Source organism: Pipistrellus hanaki (genome assembly GCF_964339955.1).
Source record: "Pipistrellus hanaki genome assembly, chromosome: 12".
Lineage (NCBI taxonomy): Eukaryota > Metazoa > Chordata > Mammalia > Chiroptera > Vespertilionidae > Pipistrellus > Pipistrellus hanaki.
Window position 1 is genome coordinate 12,071,600 of NC_140514.1, and position 27,476 is coordinate 12,099,075.

The 27,476-nt window shown below is 44.2% G+C and overlaps 1 protein-coding gene across 2 annotated transcripts in view; it reads left to right on the forward strand.

Annotated features, from left to right (window-relative positions):
* The window catches only part of LOC311630981 (xanthine dehydrogenase/oxidase-like), a 58,658-nt gene that overhangs the window by 23,874 nt on the left and 7,308 nt on the right, over nt 1–27,476 (forward strand). For both annotated transcript variants that reach the window (XM_084900657.1, XM_084900658.1), the window contains exons 14-31: nt 2,738–2,922; nt 4,396–4,570; nt 6,029–6,112; nt 7,931–8,100; nt 10,074–10,197; nt 11,865–11,984; nt 12,763–12,859; nt 13,749–13,873; nt 14,607–14,740; nt 15,142–15,229; nt 16,636–16,722; nt 20,465–20,656; nt 20,849–20,994; nt 21,757–21,838; nt 22,333–22,428; nt 23,298–23,426; nt 24,211–24,285; nt 26,221–26,273. In XM_084900657.1, coding sequence (XP_084756783.1) covers nt 2,738–2,922; nt 4,396–4,570; nt 6,029–6,112; nt 7,931–8,100; nt 10,074–10,197; nt 11,865–11,984; nt 12,763–12,859; nt 13,749–13,873; nt 14,607–14,740; nt 15,142–15,229; nt 16,636–16,722; nt 20,465–20,656; nt 20,849–20,994; nt 21,757–21,838; nt 22,333–22,428; nt 23,298–23,426; nt 24,211–24,285; nt 26,221–26,273 — 2,162 coding nt within the window. The remainder of the gene's footprint in view (nt 1–2,737; nt 2,923–4,395; nt 4,571–6,028; nt 6,113–7,930; nt 8,101–10,073; nt 10,198–11,864; nt 11,985–12,762; nt 12,860–13,748; nt 13,874–14,606; nt 14,741–15,141; nt 15,230–16,635; nt 16,723–20,464; nt 20,657–20,848; nt 20,995–21,756; nt 21,839–22,332; nt 22,429–23,297; nt 23,427–24,210; nt 24,286–26,220; nt 26,274–27,476) is intronic.

Consider the following 27,476-nt stretch of genomic DNA (forward strand, 5'->3'; position numbering starts at 1 on the left):
CAGCAGATCAGGGCGCCTCTGGCTGCCTTGCTCTTGTTCCTTGGGACCTGTGGTGGCTTCACCTGGCGTGACTCTGGCCTCTCTCAGCAGCACATCATTCCATGATGGGCCTTGTAGAAAGTCAGAAGCTGGGGAACCAGCAATAAGAGAGCATATTAAGGGTTTTCCACAGCTACTGTTTGAGTGTTACAAGGCGTGTTTCATCCTGGCTAATTTTAACTTCTTTTTTTTTTCTTCTTCCGTTTTGGGTAATAGATTTTTTTTTTTATTAAATTATTATCTGTGTACATATTTTAACTTTGCCCTCATTCCCATACATACCCTCCCTCCCCAGAGTTTTGTGTCCATTGGTTGTACTTATATGCATGTATACAAGTCCTTCGGTTGATCTCTTATCTCCCCCAGATCTCCCTACTCTCCCCGCTGTAATTTTACAGTCTGCTTATTGCTTTACTGTCTTTATATCTGACTTTTGGTTTGTCAGTTTATAATGTTCTTTAATATCCATAAATGAGTGAGGCCATGTGGTATTTCTCTTTCATTGACTGGCTTATTTCACTTAGCATGATGTTCTCTAGTTCTATCCAGGTTGCTGCAAATGATGAGAATTCCTTCTTTTTTATGGCAGCATAGTATTCAATTGTGTAGTTGTACCAAAGTTTTTTGATCCAATCATCTGCTGATGGGCACCTAGGCTGTTTCCAGATTCTAGCTATTGTAGATTGTGCTGCTATGAACATAGGGGTGCATATATCCTTTCTGATTGGTGTTTCTAGTTTCTTGGGATATATTCCTAGGAGTGGGATTACTGGGTCAAATGGGAGTTCCATTTTCAGTTTTTTGAGGAAACTCCACACTGTTCTCCACAGTGGTTGCACCAGTCTGCATTCCCACCAGCAGTGCACAAGGGTTCCTTTTTCTCCACAACCTCGCCAACACTTGTCGTTTGTTGATTTGTTGATGTTGGCCATTCTGACAGGTGTGAGATGGTACCGCATTGTTGTTTTGATTTGCATCTCTTGGATAATTAGTGACTTTGAGCATGTTTTCATGTGCCTTTTGGCCTTCCTTTTGTTCTCAAAACAGCCTGGTACTGGTACAAGAACAGACATATAGATCAATGGAATCGAATCGAGAACCCAGATATCAATCCAAATCATTATGCTCAATTAATACTTAACAAAGGAGGCACGAATATACAATGGAGTCAAGACACTCTCTTCAATAAATGGTGTTGGGAAAATTGGACAGACACATGCAAAAGAATGAAACTAGATCACCAACTTACACCATACACAAAAATAAACTCAAAATGGATACAGGACTTAAACATCAGATGGGAAACGATAAAAATACTAGAAGCATCCACAGGCAACAAAATCTCAGACGTATGCCAAAAGAACTTCTAATTTTAACTTCTTTAATGAAAATGCTAATTAAATTAGAGCAATTACATCTCTGAGGTGGTTTCTTAATGGTGCTCTAGCTCCTCCTTATAGACCATTTTGATTCCCAGAGTTTTGTATTTCACAGATTGGTAAAAAAAAAAAAAAAAAAAAAAAAGTTAAATTATGCAGTTGGGAAAAGAGGCAAGAACAGTCGTAGAACTGCTCAGTGTTTATTTTGCCAGGGACATAAAATATCTCTCCTTAAAGAAAGGACATGTTAACACCCAGGATTAGGAGGAATTTCTCAAGGAAGAACAATTGAGCTGACACTGACATTTCCTGGCAGCCCAGTGAAAACGTCACAGGGGACTGGCGCAGTCCTGGACCAGCTGGAACCTGTATCCCATGACCAAGTTCAAGGTCTGGGCTCATGGCCCCCAGGGCCTGTCTGACACCAGTAAGTGGAATCAGCTTTAGCATCAGGAGAGGCCTCTATGGCTTCTTCAAACAAAAGCCTGAGGTCATTTCGGACCTCAGCAGTGGGTCTCCTGCTTTCTCCAACAGCCCTTCCCTTACACCTTCCCGCTGGGAGGTGGATCCGAGTTTGTGCTCCCAGGGTGAGTTCGAACCTCAAGCAGAACCTGACACAGAGAGGGCTGGATAGCACAGGGTCCTTACCAGGAAAGCAACTCACGCTTTCCTCCTGTCCCCAAAGACAGAGCTGGCTTAGACTCAGGACATGGGTGATCAAAGCACAGAGGCAGCTACTGCCTCATAGTGTGGTTCGTTCCTTTGGCCAGAAGACCAGATTTCTAAGCACTGCCCGTAGGCTGGTGGGAGAGCCGGTTAGGGAGCCAGTGAGGAGGCTGCAAGCTGCAGGCTGTTTCTAACACTTCTAGGCATTTCTCTGTATCTGCTTGAGAGGTAGTCCAGTCAACAGAGGTTCCAGCACAGCCACTGAGAGGCTGTGTGCTCTGATATTGGGCACCAGAATGGGGAAGGTTCTCAGGCCTGAGGGGTCTTGGAGGAGACTTGGTGAAAACACTCTTACTTCTCCCCGCTGTTGGATTGAGAGCACCCCATTCTTCTTTGTCCCCAACTTTGTTTCCTGACTAATAGGGAGAAAGCATGACCCTCCCAGATTTGGAGAATGCTATCTGGAACTTCTGAAAATGTGATGGTTAGGCCTCAATCATTGATCCCTGTCACCAGCTCCTTGCTGATGTGCCATGGTATTTTCTCCTCACCTTACCTCACCTCACCTCACCTCATATCCCGTGTTTCAGGCTCACCATTTGCAGTCCTTGCAAGACAGGGTGGGAAACTGGTACCTTCCTGTTCTCTTTCAGGGCGAGTTTTTCTCAGCATTTAAGCAGGCCTCCCGGAGATATGATGACAAAGCCAAGGTGACCTGTGGCATGAGAGTTCTATTCAAGCCAGGAACCACACAGGTGAAGGAGCTGGCCCTTTGCTATGGCGGAATGGCTGACAGAACCATCTCAGCCTTAAAGACTACTCAGAAGCAGCTGTCGAAGTAAGAGTTTACAGTAAAACAGCCCTGCTACTGCCCTATGCTGCTGCTCCTCCTCCAGTGCCTGTAGCACCATTACTATTGCTGCTACTACTGCTATTAGCATGGTACTACTGCTGTGATTACTGCTATTATTAGTAGCATAATGACCAATAGTATTGCTGCCACTGTACTATTATCATTGCTGCTCCTACTGCTACCATTGTTACTGCTATTACTAAAACTACACAGCTACAACTATTATTACTACTAGAGGCCCAGCACACAAAATTTGTGCATAGAGGAAGGATCCCCTCAGCCCAGCCTGCATTCTTTTCAATCTGGGACCCCTTGGGGGATGTCCGACTATCAAATGTTGATCTTGGGATTAGGCCTAAATTGACAGTCAGACATCCCTCTCACAATCCTAGACCGCTGGCTCCTAATCTCCAACCTGCCTGACTGCATGGTGGCTTCTAACTGGCCCCCCCGCTGCTGCTCCCCTCCCCCCATGCCAGCCCGATTGCCCCCAACTGTTCCTCCTGCTGGCTTGGTTATCCCTGACTGCCCTCCCCTACAAGCCTGGTCACCCCTCACTGCCCCCCCACCAGCCCAGTTGCCCCACACAGCCGGCTGTTCAGTTGCTTTGTCATCCCTCGCTATCCTTTCTCCGGCCTGGTCATGGGCAGGCATCTTATGAGGGAGTGAGGGTTAATTTGCATATTACTTCTTTATTATATAGGATTGTTGCTTCTAGTGCTGTTACTCCTAGTAGTGGTATCACTGCTGTTGTGGTTACTATTTCTTTTACTACTACTATTACTACTAGTGCTTTTGCTATTACTGTTACTACTACGGCTTCTTTTACAACTTCTATATTACTTCTGTTTCTACTACTACTATTACTATTGCTTCCACCAGTACTACTACTAGCACTGCATCTGCTACTGCTAGTATTACTACTACCAGTATTGTTGCTGCCACTAATGCTGGTATTGTTATTAATGCTATTACTAGTGCTATACTATTACTATGGCTACTACTGTCACTATAGGTACTATATGGGGGCAACTGAACCAAGCACGTCACTGGCACTGTCCTATGTAATCCTTTCCATATTTTTATGCATAGGTAGATCTTAATGTTGGAGTTTGGTTCCAATTCTTGGCTCCAACACTTACCAGATGGGTATAGGATTAAGTCAACCACACCTTAGTTTTCTCACTGGCAAAATGAGTATAAAAATTTCCCTACTATATATTTTAATTTTAATTTAAAATGATGTTTCATAAAAAACACCTAGGACAGTGTAAGAACTTAATAGACTTAACTATTGTTTTTGCGGTCTTTTAAAATTGGATCTGTTTTTAAAGAGGAGAGAGCTGAGGCTCTAGGAAGTAAGTAACTTGCCTAAGTCTCTGAGCTGGATTTCCAACCGAGATTCACATGATTCTGGGGGCGGGATGGGAGCGCTCTCTCACACCTGCTCTCCGGCAGTTTCTGGAACGAGAAGCTGCTGCACGAGGTGTGTGCAGGCCTGGTGGAAGAGCTATATCTGCCCCCTGATGCCCCGGGTGGCATGGTGGACTTCCGGCGCACACTCACCCTCAGCTTCTTCTTCAAGTTCTACCTGACGGTGCTTCATAAGCTGGGCAAAGAGGACCCGGAAGATGTGAGTGTGGAGCCCGGCAAAGCACGGACTCTCTGCAGCACTTTTGTTTGGGAATTGGGTAGCTGGTGTAGGTGAGACAGTGCTGTGGACCAGGTGGTGAACTTGCTTCTTTCCTGTGGACATGAAAGGGCAGAGGAGCAAGGACCGGGGACATAGCCCAGGGAGCCACATGGAGATGGGATCCAACTGGGTGGCTGAGAGGCAGAGCCCTGGGCTGGGAGTCAGGGGCATGGGTTCTTGTTCCATCTGTGTCATTATCTCACGTGGGAACCTACATAGCTCACAACTTCAGGTTTCAGTTATAAAATATGCAAAATGGGGGCAAGTAGACCAGATGATCCTTCAGACATACAGCTGATACAACCATGGTTTTGTAGTTGGAATGGGAGTGCAGAGAATTATAGAATGTGGAGCATGGAAGGAGAATTCAAAGTGGGGCTTCTCCAGCCACTGCAAGGATGTACATTCAGGAAAGGGTGCTGGCTGATGTGGACCCAGCTCGCCAGATAGGTTCACCAATGAGCACTTACTTAGCATCTTTTAGACAGTAAAATTGCACTGGGCACCAGGGTGCAGCCGAGCATGGAGAGAGCATGATCAGTGAAGGCCAGTCTAGAGTGATAACTGCTGAGATGGAGCCTGAGGAGCAAAGGAGGGGAGGCTTCACAGGTGTGGGGACAGCAGAGTAAAGTTCCTCTTTTGAAAATCGTCATGATTATATAAGTAATGTTTTCAGATTATATAAGTAATAAAGACTTATTGTAGAAAACTTTAAAAATACAGTATTGTATAAAAAAAAAAACCACTCTCAGATCCCAGAGAAAAACCACTGCTAATAATTTGCTTCTTCCTCTGAACTTTCCCCTACATTTATCTGTCCATCTGTCTCATTCTGTTTGTCTACTTCATCTCTCTCTCGCTATCTATCTCTCTCTCTCTGTCCTTCCTTCTATCCATCAATATATATGTCATCTTAAGATATTTTTTTTATCTGGATACATCATTTCCTATATAAATTTGAGGTCATGCTGCATGCAGTTTTATTTTCCACTTGAGTCCTTTGGGATTATACTGTGAATATTTTCCATATCGTTAAATATTTCCCACAGAATTGAGGGGGAAAAGAAAGACTTTTTCAGGAAGGCTGGGAGAAGGATAGCCAACAGAGAGCAGCGTGCATAAATGCAGAGAGGACAGAAGTTGTTAGGTGTGTGGGCGGAAGTACGTGCCACTCATTACACAAGGGGCATGGTGGGGGCAGAGAGGCAGAGGCTGTGAGTGAATACTGCGCTCCCAGAGCCCACGGTCAGATGTTGAGACAGATCCAGCCAGTGTGAGAAGGAGTGTCCAATGAGGAGATGAGGGGAACAGTTGTTACCTTTACCAGTTGGGGGACAACCAAGGTTGGGGTAAATGATGGAAATAGTCAAGGTCACCTCTGTTATCTTGCCTCCACAGAAATGTGGCCAACTGGACCCCACTTTTGCCAGTGCCACCTTCCTCTTTCAGAAAGACCCTCCGGCTGATGTCCAGATCTTCCAGGTGAGTGGAGACAGTGTGTGGCTAACATCAGGGCCTTGCAGAGTTCATCAGATGATGCTGACTATCGGCAAATGACTTACTTGAATTGCACGTAGGTGCTGAAAGCTCCGTACTGTTGTGCATAAGTATCCAGGGAAGAAAATGGGAAGTATGTTAATGTCAGTGAATCTATTTCCCCCCTTACTCACCTAAATTTCTCACCTGGGATTACTTTCTTTCTTTATTTATTTTATTTTTTAAAATGAATTTCTTTATTGATTAAGGTATCACATATTTGTCCTCAACCCCCATTCTAACCCCGCCCCCCACTCATTCCCCCACCCTCCTATTGTCCTTGACCACTGGTTAGGATCATATGTGTGCACATAAGTCCTTTGGTTGATCTCTCCCTTTTATCCCCACCCTGCCTTTGAGGTCCAACAGTCTTACCATGGCTCCTTATCTCTGGGTCTGTTCTTGTTCATTAGTCTATTTTGTTCACCATTTCCCCTAGATGAGTGAGATCATCTAGGGGAAATGGTGAACATATAAGAATAAAAAGTGAGACAAGCAATAATCATTATGCTGAAAGGCATATGAATTAGTCTGTAGTGAGCTTCTTTCTGGTCCTGGGATTACTTTAATCTTCACCTGCTCCTTCAAGGAAAATTTCCCTCCAATTTTATCTTCTCTGGCCCCTCTGTGGGACTAATATGCAGAGTCAGGAGTTCTCTGGATCATATAAGCAAACAAAACAGAACAACAACAAAACCAACATTCTATCAATAGAAGTTTTTTGAGAGGTACTGGCGATAGGGTCAATTTTCCTAGAAACATTTTGGATACTGTGGTCCAGATAGTCTGTGTTGTAACTCCTAAACTCTGTCATTCTAGCACAGCCAGAGGCAATATACAGATGAATGTGTAGTGTTCCAATAAAACTTTAATTATAAAAACAGGCAGTGGGTCAGATTTGGCCCACAGGCCACAGTTCATCGGCCCACACACTAGAATGCAGTGGCTCAGTGCGTGAACTCTGGGGCCCAGCGCCCTAGACTGGAATCCAACTCTGGCATTTCATCACCATGGAAGCTTGTACAGGATCCTCAATTCCTTTCTGTCTTTGGGCAAGCCAATTACTCCCACAATCTGATAATAATGGTACCTCTTTCATGGGATAGTTTTGAGGATTCAATGCATGTGTAAAAGTAAATAGCTTAGGTAGTTCCTAGCATATAGTAAACATTCAATAACTATTGGCCATTACCAGTTTTACTTAAAACATGAAACAGAATTTTATTATGAAATGAACTCGTTAGAACACTTTGAAAAATACAGAAAAAACTAAAGAAGAAAATATAAATCACCCCAAATCTTACCTGTAAGAGATAAATCTTATTTGTATACTTACCATTTTTATGTATATGCTATATTGATAACACATGCTCTTTTTTACTATGAAATTCAAATCATTGTTACATATACACATACACAGTGCTTTATGCCCTGTTACACTTAACACGCACTTCCTTCCTTCTGATGGAAATTCTTCAAAAGTATGTTTTCACATTTGCATACTATTCATTGTACCCAATCTCTAGTGAATGGACACTTAGGTTCCCCTCTTGTTTTTTCCCCCAGTCCTATGTGGGGTGATCCTGTGACCACCTTTCTGTTTCCTTCACCTGCTCCCCTCCTGCCCCTCTGTTCTCACTCCTTAGGGTTGCTTTGCCACCTGGCCTGAGACACCCCATGGTTTCCCTGGGCCTGTGGAAGAACAGTTTCTCTCTCTCTACCCCCGACACCAAATCAGCCTGACTGGTGGCCATGCCATTTCAGGAGGTGCCCAAGGATCAGTCTCAGGAGGACGTGGTGGGCCGGCCTCTGCCCCACCTGGCCTCGGCCATGCAGGCCTCTGGGGAGGCCGTGTACTGTGACGACATCCCTCGCTATGAGAATGAGCTGACCCTCCGGCTCGTCACCAGCACCCAGGCACACGCCAAGATCAAGTGAGTGTAGTAAATACACTAGGAGAGGGGGGCGCTGGGAGCAGCACTGGAGAGGTTCCCTTGTCAGTTGGAGGGAAAAATGGAGATCATCTTAAAACTACAGCTTGGAGAGGAGCCAGAGAGGTTAGGGGATTGGGGATGCCAGGAGGGTGAAGGGTGGACTTGCAGAGATAAGCAGGGGCTAGATCAGCAAAGCCTTGGAGTTGCTGGGCAGAGAGATTACATTTGAGCCAAATAGCAGTGATGAGCTACTAAAAGGCTCTTAATAGGATCAGGTTAGATCTGCACTTTGGGAATAGGCTAAACTTCCATGTAAAATTAGAGAAGAATGTGAGTCCTCACTAACACAGCCTTAGAGTGAGGAACCTGGGATTGGATGCCTGCTCTGGTGCTTAGCAACCTTGGATTGGATGCCTTCTCTGGTGCTTAGCAACCATGACATTGGCCTGTGTGCCTAAGCTCTACGTTCCACCATACATACTAGTATGTAATAGGATGCTTTTGTGAGGGTTAATGATACTGTCCACAAAGGGCCTAGCAGAAAATAGTCACTTGTAGCTGCCTGTGGAACTTTGAGTGCCTGAACGGCAAGAATACCACCTCTATGTTAATATAATAAATTAATAATAATAGTAATGATTTATAACAAACCCCTTAACATTTATATGGAACTTAATTACCACATTTTGGTGCAAAGCATTTTATATATATTGGCTTCTTTATTCCTCACAATAATTCTATAGACAGGTCCAATTATTCTCTCCATGTTCCAGATAAGAAACCGAGGCACAGGGAGGGTAGCTGGCTTGCCCAGGTCACACGGTTGCTAAGTGGCAGAGGCAGAGTTTGATGCCAGGCAGCATTAGCAACTGGGCTGTGCTGCCTCTGGGTGTTCAGGCTGGAGCCTGGAACTTCATTTCCTGGTGAGCCCTAGAGACACATCCCTCTGAGCAGACCAGTGACAAGTGACCCTCCTTGGGTCTTACCATGGCATGGATGTGGGATCGGGTCCCCTTGTCATTGGTCTTTCCTCTGCTGGCACTCCTAGCCTAGGGAAAGATCGCAGAAATGGGAAACTCTTCCAGGTCCCTGAAAAAAGTTTGTTTAAGATGATATGGTTGTCAACCGTGGGCTAAATTCATTTGCCTTTGCACTTGTCTTGAGTCCATATTGAGAATACCATGACATACACTGTCTCCACTCAAAACAGTTTTGCTCTGTTCCAGCCTTGTCTGAATGGGTATGGGAGGGTGAGGTGGGGGGCTCTGAGGTAATGCAGTGATGGGTCTCTCCCTGCTGCCAGCACCTGTAAGGGAGTACAGTGGAGCATAAGTGGACCTGACATTGGCGCTCTTCACAACTCAACCTCAGTCCTATTCTCGCTACACTGCTCACTGGCTGGGTGGCTTAGGACAAGCTCTATAATTGTCCTGAGCCTGAGTTTCCCCAAATGTAAAGTGGGGACAATGACAGTGACTTTCTGGGGCTCTGGCGACGATTACCTATTTGAAAGGTGGTTTGTACAGAGCAATTCCCATACCTTTCTCTTAAGTGCCTCTGCTCTATGTCCCCATGGGGTCATGGGCCAGAGTGAGCGGGACACAGTTCAGATTGTTATAACTGATGGACTCTCCATGCTTTCTCCCTTGGAGGCCTGAATTGTCTAATTATAACCGGGTGCCCTACCATCCTAGGGTAGCCCTGTGAATGTGGGGAGAGAAATTTGTCTGTGTTACGATGCTCAGGTTCATTAGGTGAGTACAGCAAGGGCCCTACATTCTCATTCTGGATGGGTATTAGCTGTGAGGTGGGTTTTAGTCAGCATTTAGATTGCTGTTAACTATGATTGGGTTCCCTTGTACTTGGACATTGGAACAGGGCATAATAATAAGTCCATCAAAATGAGGACAGTTGAATGGCAGGTCTCCCACTTTGGTTTTCCTGCTGGCCCCTCATGCTGCTCACTCTTGCAGGTCCATAGATATTTCAGAAGCTCAGAAGGTGCCGGGGTTTGTTTGTTTTGTCTCTGCTGATGATATTCCTGGGAGTAACATAACTGGAATGGGTAATGACGAAACAGTCTTTGCGAAGGATGAGGTATGGCTTGCATTTTTAAAATATGAACTTAGTGAAATGAGTATTTAAGTTTTAACTTGTGCACATTCCTCCAAACCCTCATATTGAAAAGACTAGACATTTGCACATGTTGGCATCATCCCATGGGCCAATATTCAGGACAATCAGTAAAGGAATAGAATATGTTAGGTAGCACTTTTTATTTCCACTTAATGTTTATTTGCTTATTTAATTGATGGCTGCTGTTTGTACATAGTAGAATGACTCCATGCCAACGTGGCATTAAAAATGGCTGGTTATTGTATTTGGACTGGCAATCAGGTTCTCAAGGTATTTGAGTTCTTTTACTAAAAGAAAATAAAAATACATTAAATAAACTAACCAGATAATAATCATAATACCACCATTATGAGATACTGATAATTCACTTATAAGAAAGTCCATATATTGATTCCAACTATATATGGAGTCCTGTCAAAAAAACAAGTTTCCAAACATTCAAAACAGCTGCTACAACATCCATATACTTATAGAGTGGTTCTCAAACAGTCATTTTAGAATTCCAAATGTTGCAAATTAGAAGTGGATTGGTCTTGCTGAAGGGCACATTTGCCTTTTTATTGCTGTAAAAGTGAAGAAGAAAAGAAAAATTGTAGACCCAAGGCACAAGGACTCCAGAGGGAGAGCTTTTGAAAAACCAATTGCTTTACAAACTCCAAATACCCCAGGATCATGGATAGCATTATGGTTAGTGAGAGTCATTCAGGTTCAACAACCATTGCACTAACCAGTTAAGTCAATGACTTAACAGGGTCCTCAAGAAATAATGACCAGAGACAGGCATACTAAGGATTGGTTCCTATTGTCAGAAACCTCATTTTCCAAAGAGATGAGTTGGGCAAATTTTTTGTTTGTTGTTTTATTTTGGGGGGCATGTTAAAAGAAAATTCTCTCTGAAGGAGATTCATTAATCTTTTATAGGAACTGACCTATTAATTAAAAATAATAATTATTCTATAAATCTAACAAAAATCTAGTTTATGAATCATCAAGTCTAAGGTCTAGCATTTGGAAATTACTGCTTCTGGCCATAAGACATGATGGCTGCCTTTGAGGAGCGGTTGGTATAAATCTGGCAAACAGAAGAGGAAGAGAGTTGGTGGTAGAAGGAAAATAAAACTGGGAGTCAGGGCCTAAGATTTAATCATGGGCTGGTAACAAGCCAATTGTGATCTTGCTGTCTGGGTCTCCATGTCTTTGTAAGAAGAACAAGGGAGCTGTGGTAGATCTGAGTTGACAGATACAGGTCATGCTGCTCATATCTCCCATTCTGCTGCTCAAGGCAGACATCACTAATCAATCACCACATACTATCCTGGGCAGCTTCTCAACAGGCTGTGAGTGCTAAAGCATCAGAATTGGCCCTCGAGATGAAATAAATTTGCCATTCTAATACCAGTCATCTCCAAGTTCCATTCTACTCCCACAGATTCTAAACACTTATGAAGGAGCACACAACCTAAATATAGAATAAGGACATGAAAAGGCCACAGGGCATTCCTAACATGTTGCATTAATAGGAAATTGTGGGGACAGGGGACTTGCTTTTTGCCCTTTTGAACAATTCAAAATAATTGGCTTTTTGAGGAGTTTTGTGGTGTTTTTCAGTAGTCTGGCTCTACTCCTAGGTGACTTGCGTTGGGCACATCATTGGCGCCGTGCTCAGCGACACCCCAGAGCACGCACAGAGAGCAGCTCAAGGAGTGAAAATCACCTATGAAGAACTTCCAGCCATTTTCTCCATTGAGGTAATGAGAATGCGCTGCCTGTGAGAGGGCTGAGCTCCCTGTCTCTGGAAGCACACTGTTTAGGATCCTCTAGTGGAGATTGGAGCAGCAGGTGGGATTTGGCTAGATGGGTTTTTAAATCTTACCAGCCCTGGGATTAAGTGGTCCTGTGAAAACTTGCCCATCGTCATCCTAGACTCAGTCACTGAGTCCCTCCTACCCAAGTTCAGCTCCATTTGGGTCCTTGAGGGATTATTTGCTTTTCCTCAAGATCTAAGGTAGTTTACCTCTCTCGGAGGAAAGGGGGGAATATGACTTTCTGGGCTACTTTATTATTTTTTTTAAAGTTCTTTATTGATTAAGGTATTACATATGTGTCCTTATCCCCCCAGTACCCTCCCAGGCTCCCCTGCAACACTCATGCCCTCACCCCTCTGTTGTCTGTGTCCATTAGTTAGGCTTATATGAATGCATACATGTCCTTTGGTTGATCTCTTCCCCTTACCCCCACCCTCTCCTACCTTCCCTCTGAGGTTTGATGATCTGATTGATGTCTCTCTGCCTCTGGATCTGTTTTTGTTCATCAGTTTATGTTGTTCATTATATTCCATAAATGAGTGAGATCATGTGATATTTATCTTTCTCTGATGTGAGCTTACTTTAAATCTGTATGAGAAGATTGCAGAGATGCCCATGTGAGAAGAGAGGGGCAAACATTCTGGGAGCTTCTCTTCCGCACTCAGAAACCACCTTCCTCCCTCTGAAAGTCAAGTTGCTGAAGCTTCTTTTTGATCCTCAGGATGCGATAAAAAACAACTCCTTTTGGGGACAGGAGCTGAAGATCGAGAAAGGAAACATCAAGAAGGGGTTTTCGAAAGCAGACAACGTTGTTTCAGGTAGAGCTGCATGTGCAGCAGTGGGGTTGGGCCTGTCCTGGCTTGTGAATGAAATTCAAGAGCTGTACCTTGAGTCCTGGGGCAGGGAAGTGATTTCCTATCATTTCCGAACTGAAGAGTTCCTCTGGTGTTTGTAAGGAAATAGTAGACAGTTGGCTGGGAAAGACCTTCAGTCATCTCCAGTCTCCTGACTGTGGGCTGGAGACACCTGATCTAGAGAGATCAGTGTGGTGGATTTGGAAGACTGTCTGGGGAAGATAACAGCCTCAGGTGCCTGATCAGCCTCGGGTTTGCCAGGCCTTTAGCCACGTGGACTCCTGGTCCTCCCCTTTTCCCTGCAAAGGCCTTTCTCACCCATCTTCAACTCTCAAGTCCCCTGACCACCTCTTTCTCCTCCACCATCCACACTGTGAAATCAGGTGCATAGCTCCAACCCCAGGGCAATGCTGCTGAACAGACAGGCCCCTTTTGGAATTTTCTATGTTTCTATTGTGCATCGCTAAGCCACTGGTAAGTTAGCTCACCAACTGGCCTGATAGTCTTCATTCTGGAAGGTATTTTTAGCTTTTCAATTACCTCTTTGATTCTTTCTTTATCTTTTCCAACATTTTACAGTAATACTTTGAATCTCTTTGATTTCCACTGGCTGTAGCATGAAGAGAGCTTATACCTGATGCATTTCAGTGTCATTCTGGTTTCTTTGTTGAGGTGGGGGTTCAGCTCCCAGATGGCTGAGACTGAGACCCCTTTCCACACCAGTTGGGGAACCTAGAGGTTACCTTTGAGCACTTGGCTCTTACCTTGGGCACTTGGAAAGTACACACTCTTCTTAAGCAAATGTGTCCCCTCTGCAGCAGCAGGCTCACTGTGGGGTCTTGTGCTTCCCCAGGTGAGCTGTACATTGGTGGCCAAGAGCACTTCTACATGGAGACTCACTGCACCATCGCTGTCCCAAAGGGCGAGGCAGGGGAGATGGAGCTCTTTGTGTCCACACAGAACACCAAGTTTACCCAGGTAGGTGTCCTGTGGGTCATCCCAGGGGCCTGGCGAGGACACCAGCGAGCTCCTGGCATTGTGCGAAATGGGAAGAGGGAGACTTGGGTTAGTCTAGAAGGGAATTAGAGGGTAGTGGTCCTGGACCAGACCTTGTCACCAACAAGCTGGTGTCACTGAGCTTGTTACAAAACCATTCTCTTCTATAAGAGGGTTGGATTAGATGGGTCTTAATAGTTGGATAGAGCCTAATGTTAGCTATTGTGATTCCAGTGCTATATGGCCTTGGTCACATCATATCTCTCCTAAGCTTCCTCGTCTGTAGAATGAAGGGGTTGGGTAAGTGATAGATACAGGAACCACTAAATTATCTGCAGTAGCTTGAATAATCCTCATTTCTCTACTGCCTATTATGTGAAAGCAGATGCCAGTGTGTTTGGCAGCTGTTTCTACCCTCTTGATCCACCAGTTCCTGGCTCAGTGGAATGTGTTTTGCTTTGAAAATAGCTGTGACTAGCTGCTTGCCCTTTTGGGTAAATGCAAGTGTCTGAATTCAGTCTTCAGTGACTCATTAGTGTTGGACCCCAGCACCACTATCCAAGGGTCAGCACTGGGAGGAAGGTGCACTCTGGAATCTAGGAATTTCAGGTTCACAGCAGTAATTAGTCCTGTTCTTACCAGGCAGGCTCTGGGTCAAGACTGAAGTCAGTCCAGATGATGTGTTTAGAGCAAGTGTGTTTTCTTTTGCCCACAGAGCTGTGTTGCAAAGATGTTGGGGGTTCCAGACAACCGGATTCTGGTCCGAGTGAAGAGAATGGGAGGAGGCTTTGGAGGGAAGGAGACCCGGAGCACCCTGGTGTCCACGGCAGTTGCCATGGCTGCATACAAGTGAGTCCTCCCCATGGGCTCTGGGAAGAAGAAGGCTGCCTCTGCCATGAAGGCTTCCTGCATTCCCCTTTGTGGGAAGTAGATTCTCCTTACTTTGCTGTTTTTAGAACTTTGGGGCATAGATGAGAAGATAACATCAAGTGATTCTTTTTGTTCTGGTGCCTGTGTCCTGATCTCTCCACCTGGCTGTGAGGGTGTGAGAGCCCTGAGGGCAAGGTCACAGCTCACATCCTACCTTTTCCCACCTTGTCAAGTGTCTAGACAGCAAAGCAGCCCTGCCCAAGTGTGCTTAGTGTGCCAGGTGGAAAAAGCAGACTTTCCTGCTGTTTTCACCCCAGAAACTCACAGGGCTGGGCTGTTGCGGGGATCCCAGTTTTCTTACCCTCCGGTGTCTCCTTCAGGACTGGCCGCCCTGTACGCTGCATGCTGGATCGCCATGAGGACATGCTGATCACAGGAGGCAGAAATCCCTTCCTGGCCAGATACAAGGTTCCAGATGCTGGGAGCTGTGCCAGGGCGGGCAGTGCCATCCCCTTAGGATGGACTCTCACTTTTCTTAGGACTATCTGTGAAAGTGCCAAGGAGAAATAGCTGCAGGAGACATTCATATTGGCAAACATTGAGGAGTGATGCTGTGGATGCTAGCAGGCCTCCCGTGTCATAGGGTGGTGATGGGCACAGCTTTCGAGAATTTAGTCTTTGTCTACTCAGGTTCAGAAACCTGACTGGTCAGCAGACCTGGGGAAGTCCTTCCTGCAGGATGGCCTAGTTTTAATGTGCTCACAGCTGGTTGTGAAAACAGAATGACTACACAGTGTATCTTGGAGTATAGAACACGTACACTGTGTTCTAGTAAAAAGCCTGCTCAGATTGGCCAGAGTCAGCGAGGCGGTCTTTTAAAAAAAGAACTGGTGTTGCCTCGGAAGTGGGGGGTAGTCTTATACAGCGAATATAGGCCTAAACCTATGTTTTAACTGTAAAATTAGGGGGTCATCTTATATGCCGGAAAATACGGTATTTAATATTTCACAACGAGAAATAAAACTTCCCAGGGCCTGGACAGGCACAAGTTGTTAGAGACACCCGTTGTTAGGATGGGCACCTGCTCTGCCAGGTCACGTAAGGCTGGGCATTGCCCAATTTCCCTGTAAGACAGGCCTTGTCTGGGCTCCCGTGGGTGACCACTTCCTATTCTCACCCTGCATCCTGTCCCCTTGCACACCATTGCCAACTTTCAGGTTCCATTGTAGCACTGTGAACCTGTGCGTCCTCTCTCTCTATGAGCTGGCTTTGAACACTCTCTCTTTAAACTCTTCTCATTGTTTCATGATTGAACTTCCCCAAATAGATTATATTTCTCTTAATTCTTATGGACTTAAAGAAAGTCACTTGGTCTTTGGGGGTCCCAGTTTCTTCACTTATCAAATGACCCTTAAGAGTTGGTTCAATGATTGCGTAAAGGTGAAGGAGGTCAAAGCACACTGAAGCTCTTGTAAAGTGCAGCTTTTATTGTTTGCTGGCCAAAAGCTCTGAGGAGAGACTCCAGTCACTTTTCCAGCCCTCCCTGCCTGCCCTGCCATTACCCACACTGTATTTTCTATCCTCCAGGTAGCAAAAGTGGGAGGGAACAGGGAGAGATAGACAGGGGTAGGACCAGAAGCCAGGTGCAGGTAGAAAGGAGAGAAGGTGGGGAGAAGGTGTTCCAGGGTTGAGCCCTGGGTCTGTCCCTGGGAAGATACAAGTTTCTTCTGGTTTTGATGATGTCTTATGTTCCCCCTCTTTCATGGTGTGATGTCTTGCTCTTTCTGTTTCCTCCAGGAATCGTGGGTGGGAGGGGGGAGGTAGAGATAGAAGGAGCAAGGGGACTGTTGGGAAACCACTCTCTTTCTCATCAGGTTGGCTTCATGAAGACAGGGAAGGTTGTGGCCCTGGAGGTGGAGCACTACTGCAATGCCGGGAACTCCGAGGATCTCTCTCAGAGAGTAAGTAGGGCCTCTTCCTGCACTTTGGGGTGACTAAGAGGTTAAGGGCATGCCCCCTCCCCCCACACCAACCTATCCATACAGCCAGGTACACACACCCTCCCTTTTTGCCTTTTATGCTATAAAGCTTCCCAATTAGTTCCAGCCTTCAGATTCTCCATCCTTAGTTAATTTTTAAAGCACAGAGATGATCACCTTCCTTCTCTGATTGGAAATTCATCCTTCTTGTGCAAGATATTCTAACAAGCAAGCAAAGTTGGGTATAAAGCTTCACATATAATATGATGACATTGTCTGTGTGTGCATGTTTGTCTAGTGATATGCATGGAAAAGTCTGAAGGAAGACACACCAAACAGTGATTGGATGGGTTAAGGGGTGAGGGTGGGGTAGCACTCGGTCATTTTCTACACTGCACATTTCTGTGATATTTGAATTTTAAATATGGAGTTGTTACTTTTTAAAAAAACAACTTATTGAAAAATAGCTTACATACCACAAAGTTCACCCATTTGAATGATATCATTTCATGGTTTTATAGTCATGCACCATTATCACCATCCAGGTGTTGAACATTTCTATCACCTCCCAATGACCTCTTCTGCCCATCTGAGGTTATTCTTATTCCCATGCTCAAGTCCAGATGTCCACTAATCTACTTTCAGTCTTTGTAGGTTTTCCTTTTCAAATAACTGGAATAATGCACCATGTAGTCTATTGTATCTGGCTTTTCTCTCAGAATAATGTTTTTGAATTCATCCATGTTACAGCATATATCATCCCTCCATTTATTTTTATTGACTAACAATATTTCTTGATATAGACTATATTTGGTTTTCTGTTCACTACTTGATGGACATTTGGGTTATTTCCAGTTTTTAGCTTTTGTGTTTAAAGCTGCTTTGAACATTCTCCTAAGAGTCTGTATAGACATATTTTTGTCAGCCTTGAAAATTAAGTTACCTTGGTTAGTACTCCTTTTAAAGTTTTTTTTAAAAAACCTTAATTTTATAACCATATTAGTTACATGTGCATAGATTCTTGTTGTAAAGAAAAGTCAACCCTACCTGGTTTGGCTCAATGGAGAGAGCATTGGCCTGCAGACTGAAGAGTTCTGGGTTCAATTCAGGTCAAGGGCACATGCCTGGGTTGCAGGATCCATCCCCAGTATGGGGTGTGCAGGAGGCAGTCAATCAATGATTCTCTCTCAGAGAGATGTTTCTATTCTCTCATCCTTCCTCTCTGAAATCAATAAAAAATATTTTTAAAAAGAGAAAAAGTCAAACATTTCAGGAAAAGCGGAAGTTTCTTACTAGCTCCCCAACCCCTCCCTGCTGGGGACTCTCTAATCTGCTCAATCAGGAAACTTCACACTTCAGCTCTGCTGTAAAGATTGTTCAAAAAGGAAACATTTTTAGTGTTCTTACAATTCATAACACTGGCTTCTTGGTTGTAGAAAAACCAGGTAGAAAAAGATGTAGTACTTGTCCCCAAAGATTTTACAAGCTTTCATATTCAACCCAGCAAATATTTATCAAGTGCCTGGGGTGGCAACATGAAAAAGCATATTGCATTGTTTCTGCCCTCAGGAAATTCCTGGCATGGCGAGAGAGACAGATAATGATGGACAAGAGGAAATAAAAGTGCAATTTGATAGCATGCAAAGGAAAAGCAAAGAAGGAACTGAGATATACAAAAATTATTTAGGATGGCTAGGATTGAAATAATTAGACACAAAAAGTAACCTGTGGGAAAGAGAAACTATGCATGAGGAAGTCAGCTAAAACCCAAATGAAATAGCCTGGCCAGTGTTGTTCAGTGGTTGAGCATCTACCTATCAGCCAGGAGGTCATCCTTTGATTCCCGAACATGGTCACTGCGCATGCCTGAGTTGCAGGCTTGATCCCTAGTGTGGGCTTGCAGGAGGCAGCCAATCAGTGATTCTCTCTCATTACTGATCTCTCTTCCTACCTCTCAGAAATAAATAAAAAATATATTTAAAAATCAAACTAATAAAACCCACACCTAAATGAAACAAATAAAAGCTACCATTTATGGCTTCAGAGAGATGAGTTATTACACCTAAAGGGAAGAACAATATGCTATAAAAATGGACCAGTCAGAGAATAAAAATGAACTCTTGTGAATCATAACTGTGGAAGCAGAAGTTTTGAAAGAACATGGAGGAGCTCTGTCCCCTCAAGAGAAAATAATGTGGAAAAGTAGGAGAGAAAATACAACAAAATTTGAGAACCAGTCCAGAAGATCCATATAGTAGAATTTCAAAAGGGAAGAATGGAAAAAAAGAGAGAAGTAATTCAAGCAGTTTCCCCCAACTGATGAGCATACATTTTTAAGTTGACTTAGTAATAAATGCCCAGAGGACTAAGCAAATGGAAAAATAAAGACAAAATTTATAAATTCCAGGGGAAATATTAACAAGCAAGAGAAGTAATCAGAACATTAAAATATAGATAGAAATTTAACTATATGGGAAGGACGTGGAACAGAAAGTAGGTATGTATTCAGGGAAAGCGTGGTTGGTGGAAATTAACTCCTCAAAAGTCTACACATGGAAAAGTTAGGGATGACAATATAAGCACATGTTCATTAAATAGCTGATAAGAATATCACAGAGAAGAAACATAGGGTTACTTTTTTTAGATAACCTGATGGGAAGATGTCAATAAATAACTAATAAATATGGTTTTGCCAAAGTCCAAACAGACCGTACATACATTGGACCTTTATCTTGAATTGGTTGGGGGCCAGGAGAATTCTCCTACTATATTTATTTATTAAAATAATATATATTTTATTGAATTTTTACAGAGAGGAAGGGAGAGGGATAGAGAGTTAGAGACATCCCTGTTTAAGGATGAGAGATAAACATTGATCAGCTGCCTCCTGCACACTCCCTACTGGGTATGTGCCCATAACCAAGGTACATGCCCTTGACCGGAATCTAACTTGGGACCTTTTAGTTCACAGGCACTCTATCCACTGAGCCAAACCAGTTCGGGCTCTCTTACTATATTTAAATATATGGTACAATGGCATGGTTTGAAATTTAAAAGACGCAAAGGACATACCGTATTTTTCGGACCATAAGACGCACTTTTTTCCCCCCAGAAGTGGGGGGGAAAAGTCCCTGCATCTTATGGTCCAAATATAGCCTACACATATACTTTAAAAAAAAAGTTTTTTTACTTGCCCGGCTCTGTGTGGTCTCTGTGTGCTTGCCCAGCTCTAAAATGGTTCTAAATGCTGCTGTTTACTTTACAGGGTTGATTACATGTGTTTATGACTGTGATGTTGGGTTTTAATGCACATAAAATATTTTAGGACACTATTTGTTTTAGAATCTTTTTTTCTTCATTTCCCTTCTTTAAAAACTGGTGCGTCTTATGGTCCGGTGCGTCTTATGGTCCGAAAAATACGGTATATGAGAAGTCCCCCAGCCACTTCATCTCTCACCACACACTTCCCTTCCTGAAGGCAACTGTAATCCATTCCTTTCATCCTATTTAAATGGGAGGATACTCCAGTTGTACTCCTGCAACTTATTTCCTTTTTCCTATCAATCTTACGGTTTTGAGATTATATATTTTGAAACATGCACACCCAGATTGCTAGTTTTTATTTGTCTGTAATAATGCTGTCCAATAAAACTTTTTCAATGCAAAAATAAAAAATAAAAAATAAAAAAGCTGTTCTCTCCCATGTTGACTTCCTCTGCTTCAGGTAGTAGGACGAGCTCTGCTCCATATGGACAACTCCTACAAAATCCCCAACATCCGGGGCACTGGGCAGGCGTGCAAGACCAACCTGCCGTCCAACACTGCCTTCCGGGGTTTTGGGGCGCCGCAGGGGATGCTCATTGCCGAGCACTGGATGAGTGAAGTCGCAGTGACCTGCGGGCTGCCTGCTGAGGAAGTAAGCTGGGAATTTGGTGGCACAGGTCAGAGTGGGCTAGCCTACTTTTCGGGGAACAGGGACTTTGTGTTTTGGGTATTTCTCCTGGGGGCAGAGGACAGGCAGGGGCTGATGATAGGGGCCGGAAGCTTAACTGTAGGATTTGCCCTCATCTTGTGCCAACAAGGCCTCAGTGTCTCTCTCCTTGGGAAGGTGCGGAAGAAGAACATGTACAAAGAAGGGGACCTGACACACTTCAACCAGAAGCTTGAGGGGTTAACCTTGCCCAGGTGCTGGGATGAATGTCTAGCAAGATCTCAGTATCATGCTCGGAGGAGTGAGGTGGACAAGTTCAACAAGTAAGTGCTGGGAGGGGAGGAGTTTTATATTCTGCAGCCTTTTTGCTGAACTCAGAATACAAAGCTAATAATTTAATGAATAATTTATGAGGTTGCTGTATTTGCCAAATCACTCATAGCCACCCCTTTAAGATTGTGAAATGATCTTAGCCCGGGGCAGGTGAGCTCAGCCTGCATCCAATGTCATAATCCCTCAGTGTGGTATCTTTACATGTTTGTCTGCCTCCTGGTCATACCACATTCTCTAAACACTAGCCCAGGACTGAGAATGCCACAGTTATGCGCCTGCCTCTAACACTGATCTATAAATGTCACCTTGGCAGTCACTCCACCTCCTCGGGCCTCAGCTTCATCATATACAAAGTGGGGGTAATTAGGCTGGCTCTGTCTTCTTTGCTAAATTATTGGGAAAACCAAATATAAAGCACAGAGGAGGTGCTATCATTATCATCCGTGAGCCACAGTCCCTCCCTTGGACGATCACAGTCCCAAGACAGTCTGACCCAATCTGAATTCCCCTCGGGGAAGACGAATGATGATACTTCAAGTCATATGCTCAGGGGTGGGCCTGCGTCGGCTGCACTGAAGGACTCAGAACCCAAATGCCTGCCTTTCTCATGCTGTCTATACGATGCAGATATCACAGTGACTATCTGGGCAACTTTGAGGATGCCTGATGTCAATTTTAAGTTATTGCCAGAAAACTTGTTTCACTAGATGAAAATACAATAGAGAAGATTTTATGAGAATCTTTTTCTCCAGGGAGCATTGTTGGAAAAAGAGAGGACTGTGCATAATTCCTACCAAGTTTGGAATAGACTACACTCGTTTTTTTCTGAATCAGGTAATTGCTTTATATAATTCTGTCCATCTCCAGGAGACTGGGGGCCCATTTCCCCCTCTTTGAAAGGGAAAACCAACTGCCCCTCATAACAGAGCTAACTAGAGGAGCCCTTTGCTGTGTAAATGAATTTGCATATCCTTTATTTGTCCAGAATGCCACAAGACAGCCTGAGACTCAGAGACTTTGAGTCAAATTCTAGTACTTACCCTTCCTGATTGCAGGACCATGGATAGTTACTCAGTTTTCTGATCCTCTTTCTTCATTTACAGGGGGAGGACAAGAGAGAGAGAGATTGAAAAAAAAAAATTTGCAACGTACTGAAGGGTTGCCTAATTAAACTTTGAGGATTATACTGCTTTAATTTTTGTCGGGGGTTTATATCCAAAATGTTGCTGCTGGTTCCCTTTTCCCTGGGCTGCAGTATCTTTTGTCTCAAGTCTTAAGCTAAAGTAGAATTGACTACCTTTCTGTCTGGCATTCTTCTCTCCCCTCAGGCAGGAGCCCTTATTCTTGTGTACACAGATGGCTCCGTGCTACTGACCCATGGGGGCACTGAGATGGGCCAGGGCCTCCACACCAAGATGGTCCAGGTGAGCGGCCTGTGGTGTCTGTGTAGGGGAGCTGCTGGGAGATACTGAGGGAAGGGATATTCCAGGAGCAGAATCAGGCCTAGGCACTGGCCCTGGCTCTGCTGCCCATTTAAATGTGAACTTGAGCAAGGGATTCCTCATTTGTGCCAAGGGGTTGGCCATGTGCTGTCTGAGGTCACTTATGTCACCAATAATCTAGGGCTCTGTGACTATGAGTTAAGTGAGTGTTGTGTGTACAAAGGTAGCTAGTTCCGCACACGCGAGATGCCTCACAGTGGAGTTGGATGGTGAAGCTGGATGAGAGTGAGCACACCTCCTTGGCTCCTGGGGACTGGCCAAATGGGATATTTTTTTAAAAAAATTAGGGTTAGTTTTTAAAGACACTTGATAAAAATTTTATTTTTCAATTGTACTTTACATTCAATGTTATTTTGTAATAGTTTCAGGTGTCTAGCATTGTCGTTACACAATCATATACTTTACAAAGTGTACCCTCCGATTTTTTCAATATTCACCTGGCACCATACATAGTTACGACAATGTTGTTGACCATATCCCTTATGCTGTAATTTACATCCCCAGCACTCTATTGTAACTACCAACTTGTTAAAAGGCACTTTAATCAAAATGAGGTTGAAAATTTTTTCACCATCCAAGCCATTCCATAAAGTCCTGCTTCAAGTTCAGGCAGACATGGGAACATTCCAGCCTCAGCAGAATTATAGTTTACAGAATTGGTTCCTTGCCTGTACCTGTGAACCCGAATCCTGTCTTGGGGGAAAGGCAGCCAAGCCCCATGCTCTCCCCTTCCCTAAAGGAACATTCTCAAAGAATCTTCTCTGTCCCATTGACATTGTCTTTCTCCACAGGTGGCCAGCAAAGCTCTGAAAATCCCCATCTCTAAGATTTACATCAGCGAGACAAGCACTAACACGGTGCCCAACACTTCTGCCACTTCCGCCTCTATCAGCACTGACATCAATGGACAGGCCGTCTATGTAAGGAGTCTCAGGAACCAGTGGAGCTGAGGGCCAGACCAGGGTTTTGGGCCCAGAGAGTCCCTGGGGTGGGAGCTGGAGTGGTCCTTGCAGGCTCTTGGCTGTGACCATGCCTTGAGCTCTCTTACTGAGGAGAACCCAGCTCCTCAAAATGCTAAGCTGAAAGAGAGAATTTCCATCAGAGACAGGAAGGATGAGGGGAGGAAGGGGAGGAGAGTTGGGGAAATACAGGGGATTGTGGGAAGACATACTATTGATGTGAGAACTGGCCAACCAACAATGGGCTGAAAATGAAATGGAGTTGGCCAGGTCAGATCTACCTGCTTCTTCTCCCAGGTGGAGGATATCATCAAACAAATGTGAGAAAGTACCTCTTTAGAGATCCCTCAAGCATTTTACCCGTTGTCAGTATGAGAAATGGCTCAGGAGTGCTCTCCAAGCATAGGCCAGTGGTGGTTCCTTGGGAAGGGTGATGTCTTAGACAAGTGGTCGCCTATCTTTTGGACCTCACAGATCACCAGTGGTCCATGGACCACCGATTGGCGACCACTGCTCCAAAGGTTTCCTTAAACCAGCAGTCGTCAACCTTTCGGACCTCACGGATCACCAGTGGTGCATGGACCACCAGTTGGCGAATGCTGTTTTAGAGGGTGACAAGGCTGATTGAGTGGTGTCCTGGGCACAGCATCCCTGGGAGGTGGTTCTGTGGAGGCTCTCAGGCTTTCCCTGTGCTGAGGCATGCAGAGGGCTGACGGGTCTGATGTGTGGTGCATGTGTTCTTTAGGAAGCTTGTCAGAAGATCCTGAAGAGGTTGGAGCCCTTCAAGAGAAAGAATCCCAGAGGCTCCTGGGAGGACTGGGTAAGTCTGAGCTTCTCCAAGTTGCTTTTTCAAATGAGAGTGAAATGAAGAGCAGGAATAGTCACACAGCAGGGAGAAGTTGAGGGAGTCTGCATGCTTTCACAGGACAAGTAGATGCTCACCCTTGCTGGGTTCCATTTCTATTGGTGTTCATTGAAGGAAGTCACTGAGGAAAATGTTTGATCCAGGACTGTGACAGCTCTGTGGGAATTGGGGGTTTGTCTACCCTGCGCCTGAGAAGACAGGCTCAGTAAACACAACTCAGAGAATTCTTCTCTCTGCCTGGTCCCACACCTCATTAGTCAACAGGCTTGATCAGCTGGGTTTTCTTCAAACTCCTTCTCTCAGAGGTCTGCCTCTACCAGCCTCTCCCCTTACCCAGCTTTGGAGTCCAGGTCCACTGAGATTGCATCTGTGATGGAGCTGGAGGAAGACATTGTACAAGGGTTATATCATTCCTGTGGCTTAGGGAGTCACACAACAAGCACTCCTGATAAGAATGAACCCGGTTCTCTGATTTCTGGTTGGGAGGACTATATTTGAGAACTTCTGGGAGGGAAGCTGCAGGAAGGCTTTCAGGTGGGAGACTTCAGCTTCTCCAAGAGGCAGAACTATAAATGTGGACCTGCTTTACCACCCCCAGTGTCAGAATGGGAGAACTGGTTACAGCAGTAACATAATGTGTGACTGCACACTAACCAGATCAGATAGTACAATACATTCAAAAAATGAACACTTTCTGACATCCCAAGTAGGGGGTGTGAAGGAGGCAGCTGATGGGTGTTTTTTTTTTATCTTACTCAGCCTCCTATAACCTCTCCTTCCCTTCCCACACTCATAACACCACACACATATACACCTCATGGAGGTAAGTTGATTAGGGTAGTTTAGGTTTTAGTGTAGATTTGGAAGGTGATGTTAATGTTTTCAACAACAGCCTTTACAATCTGTTGACCTGAGCTTTGTCCTCAACCATTAGCTATGTAGCCCAGTGTTCTTTATAAGCAGATGACCTCAGAAAAGGCCATGATCAAAAAGACATGATCAGGAATGATAGGCACCAAATCTGTTCAGTGTCTGTACTGTATTGAAAATAAGCCATTTCTACCACTACCACTATATATGCATATATTTGATTCCATATACTTATGGTAAGGATCCTAAAGAAACTTTTCTAAGCCTCTGTTTTCTCATCTATAAAATTAAGATAATAATAATAATAATACTGATTTTATAAGGTTCTACTGAATATTAAGTCAGATGATGAGTGTAAATTATTCAATAGCATCTGGTACATAGTAAAGAGCTTGATTATTTACAATAATCATGATGCAAACTATATCAACAATGAATTAAATCTTAGTGCTGTGCCAGTGCTAGGGATACCCAAGAAAATGTATGTAGTTAAGGAGATAGGGTGGATGCTTAGATAGATGGATAGCTTTATTAATAAGAACATAGGTATCAAATAAGCATTGTAGAGAGTTGCTGTTGTAAAGACTGAGGCAAGGCAAATGGAGGAGTGGCAATGGCATGTCTGCTACTCCAGAGAAGACTAGAGTCCTTAAGTCAGGTGTTTGCTCTGTAGCCAATGGGGAGTTGTCGAAAGCTCTGGAGTAGAAGAGTGACATGGGCAGTGCAGTATGCTAAGATGATCACTCACCTGGGCTGGGTTACAGAGCAGTTGGGGGAAGCAACTTGAGGTGGAAAGACCAGTTAGGAGACCATTGTAGAGCTCCAGGGTTTGAGGTCAAGGACCTGATGCAGGGGGTGGCAGTGAGGGTGTGCAGTGAGGTGAGGTGTGGAAGTGAGAGTCACTAGTCAAGGGTTGATCAACTTCCAGATAAGGAGAATGAGCATACAAAAGCTTAGTGCTGGGTCACGGTTACTGGAAACCATGCTTACCCCTTCCTGATGGCCATTTCTTCTCCTCAGGTCACGGCTGCCTACCAGGATGCAGTGAGCTTGTCTGCTACTGGGTTTTACGTGTATGTATGGTGGTGATCTCACCCATCTCACAGTGTGCTGTCATTCTGGCCTCTCAGGTCCTTCCTAATCTGGAATTCTATCATCCTATGGTCAGGAGAGAACAGTTCTACCAAAACTCTGATCTCTTCAGTGTACTTCCACTCATTTCAATGTAAAGATGCTCTAAAATACATGGGATTACCAAGCTACGTGTCCAGGAGGCAAAAGCATGAGCTTCCATATCAGAGACTCTCATTCTAGTTCTGGTCTTAGTGGACTATTGCTCTTGGGGAAATAAGTAATTTCCTCTGAACCTGTAACCTCCTTTATGACCGAATGGGACAGTTACAAACCACTCCTCCATCAGCACTTCCCTGTGGCAACCAGGGGCATCCAATGTTCTGAGTTACCTAAACATGCTACTTTGTAGTATGCATTGAGTTTCTTTTCTTTCCTTTTCCTTTATTTCTTTTCATTTTCTTTTCTTTCTTTTTCTTTTTCTTTTCTTTTTTTTCTTTTCTTTTCTTTTCTTTTCTTTTCTTTTCTTTTCTTCCCTCTTCTTTTCTCTTCTCTTCTCTTCTCTTCTCTTCTCTTCTCTTCTCTTCTCTTCTCTTCTCTTCGTTCTCTTCTCTTTTCTCCTCTCCTCTCCTCTCCTCTCCTCACCTCTCCTCTCCTCTCCTCTCCTCTCCTCTCCTCTCCTCTCCTCTCCTCTTCTCTTCTTTTCTTTTCTCTTCTATTCTTTTCTCTTCTTTTCTTTTCTTAAGAATGAGAGGAAGCCTGGCTGGCGTGGTTCAGTGATTGAGCATCAACCCATGAACCAAGAAGTCACCAGTTTGATTCCTGATCAGGATATATATACCCAGGTTGTGGGCTAAATACACAATAGGGGGCATTCAGGAGGCAGCAAATTGATATTTCTCATCAATGTTTCCATCTCTCTCTATTTCTCTCCTTCTCTCTATAAAAAATAGATAAAACATAAAAAAGAGAATGAGAGGAAGGTTTAGAGCACATGGTCTTGTTACAAGATGTGTAATTCAGCAGAACTTAAAGTGAGATTTAGAAAAGAGCATGTATCTTCTGTGACTTCAAAATTCAGTAGCTGCATGAAGAGTTAGAGACCTGGCCCATCTGATTTGGAAGCTGTAAAAAGACAGGATCATATCAACTTGTCATCCACAAGGTTTTAGCTTTCTCTGGGAAGTTTTCTTTCACAGATCAAT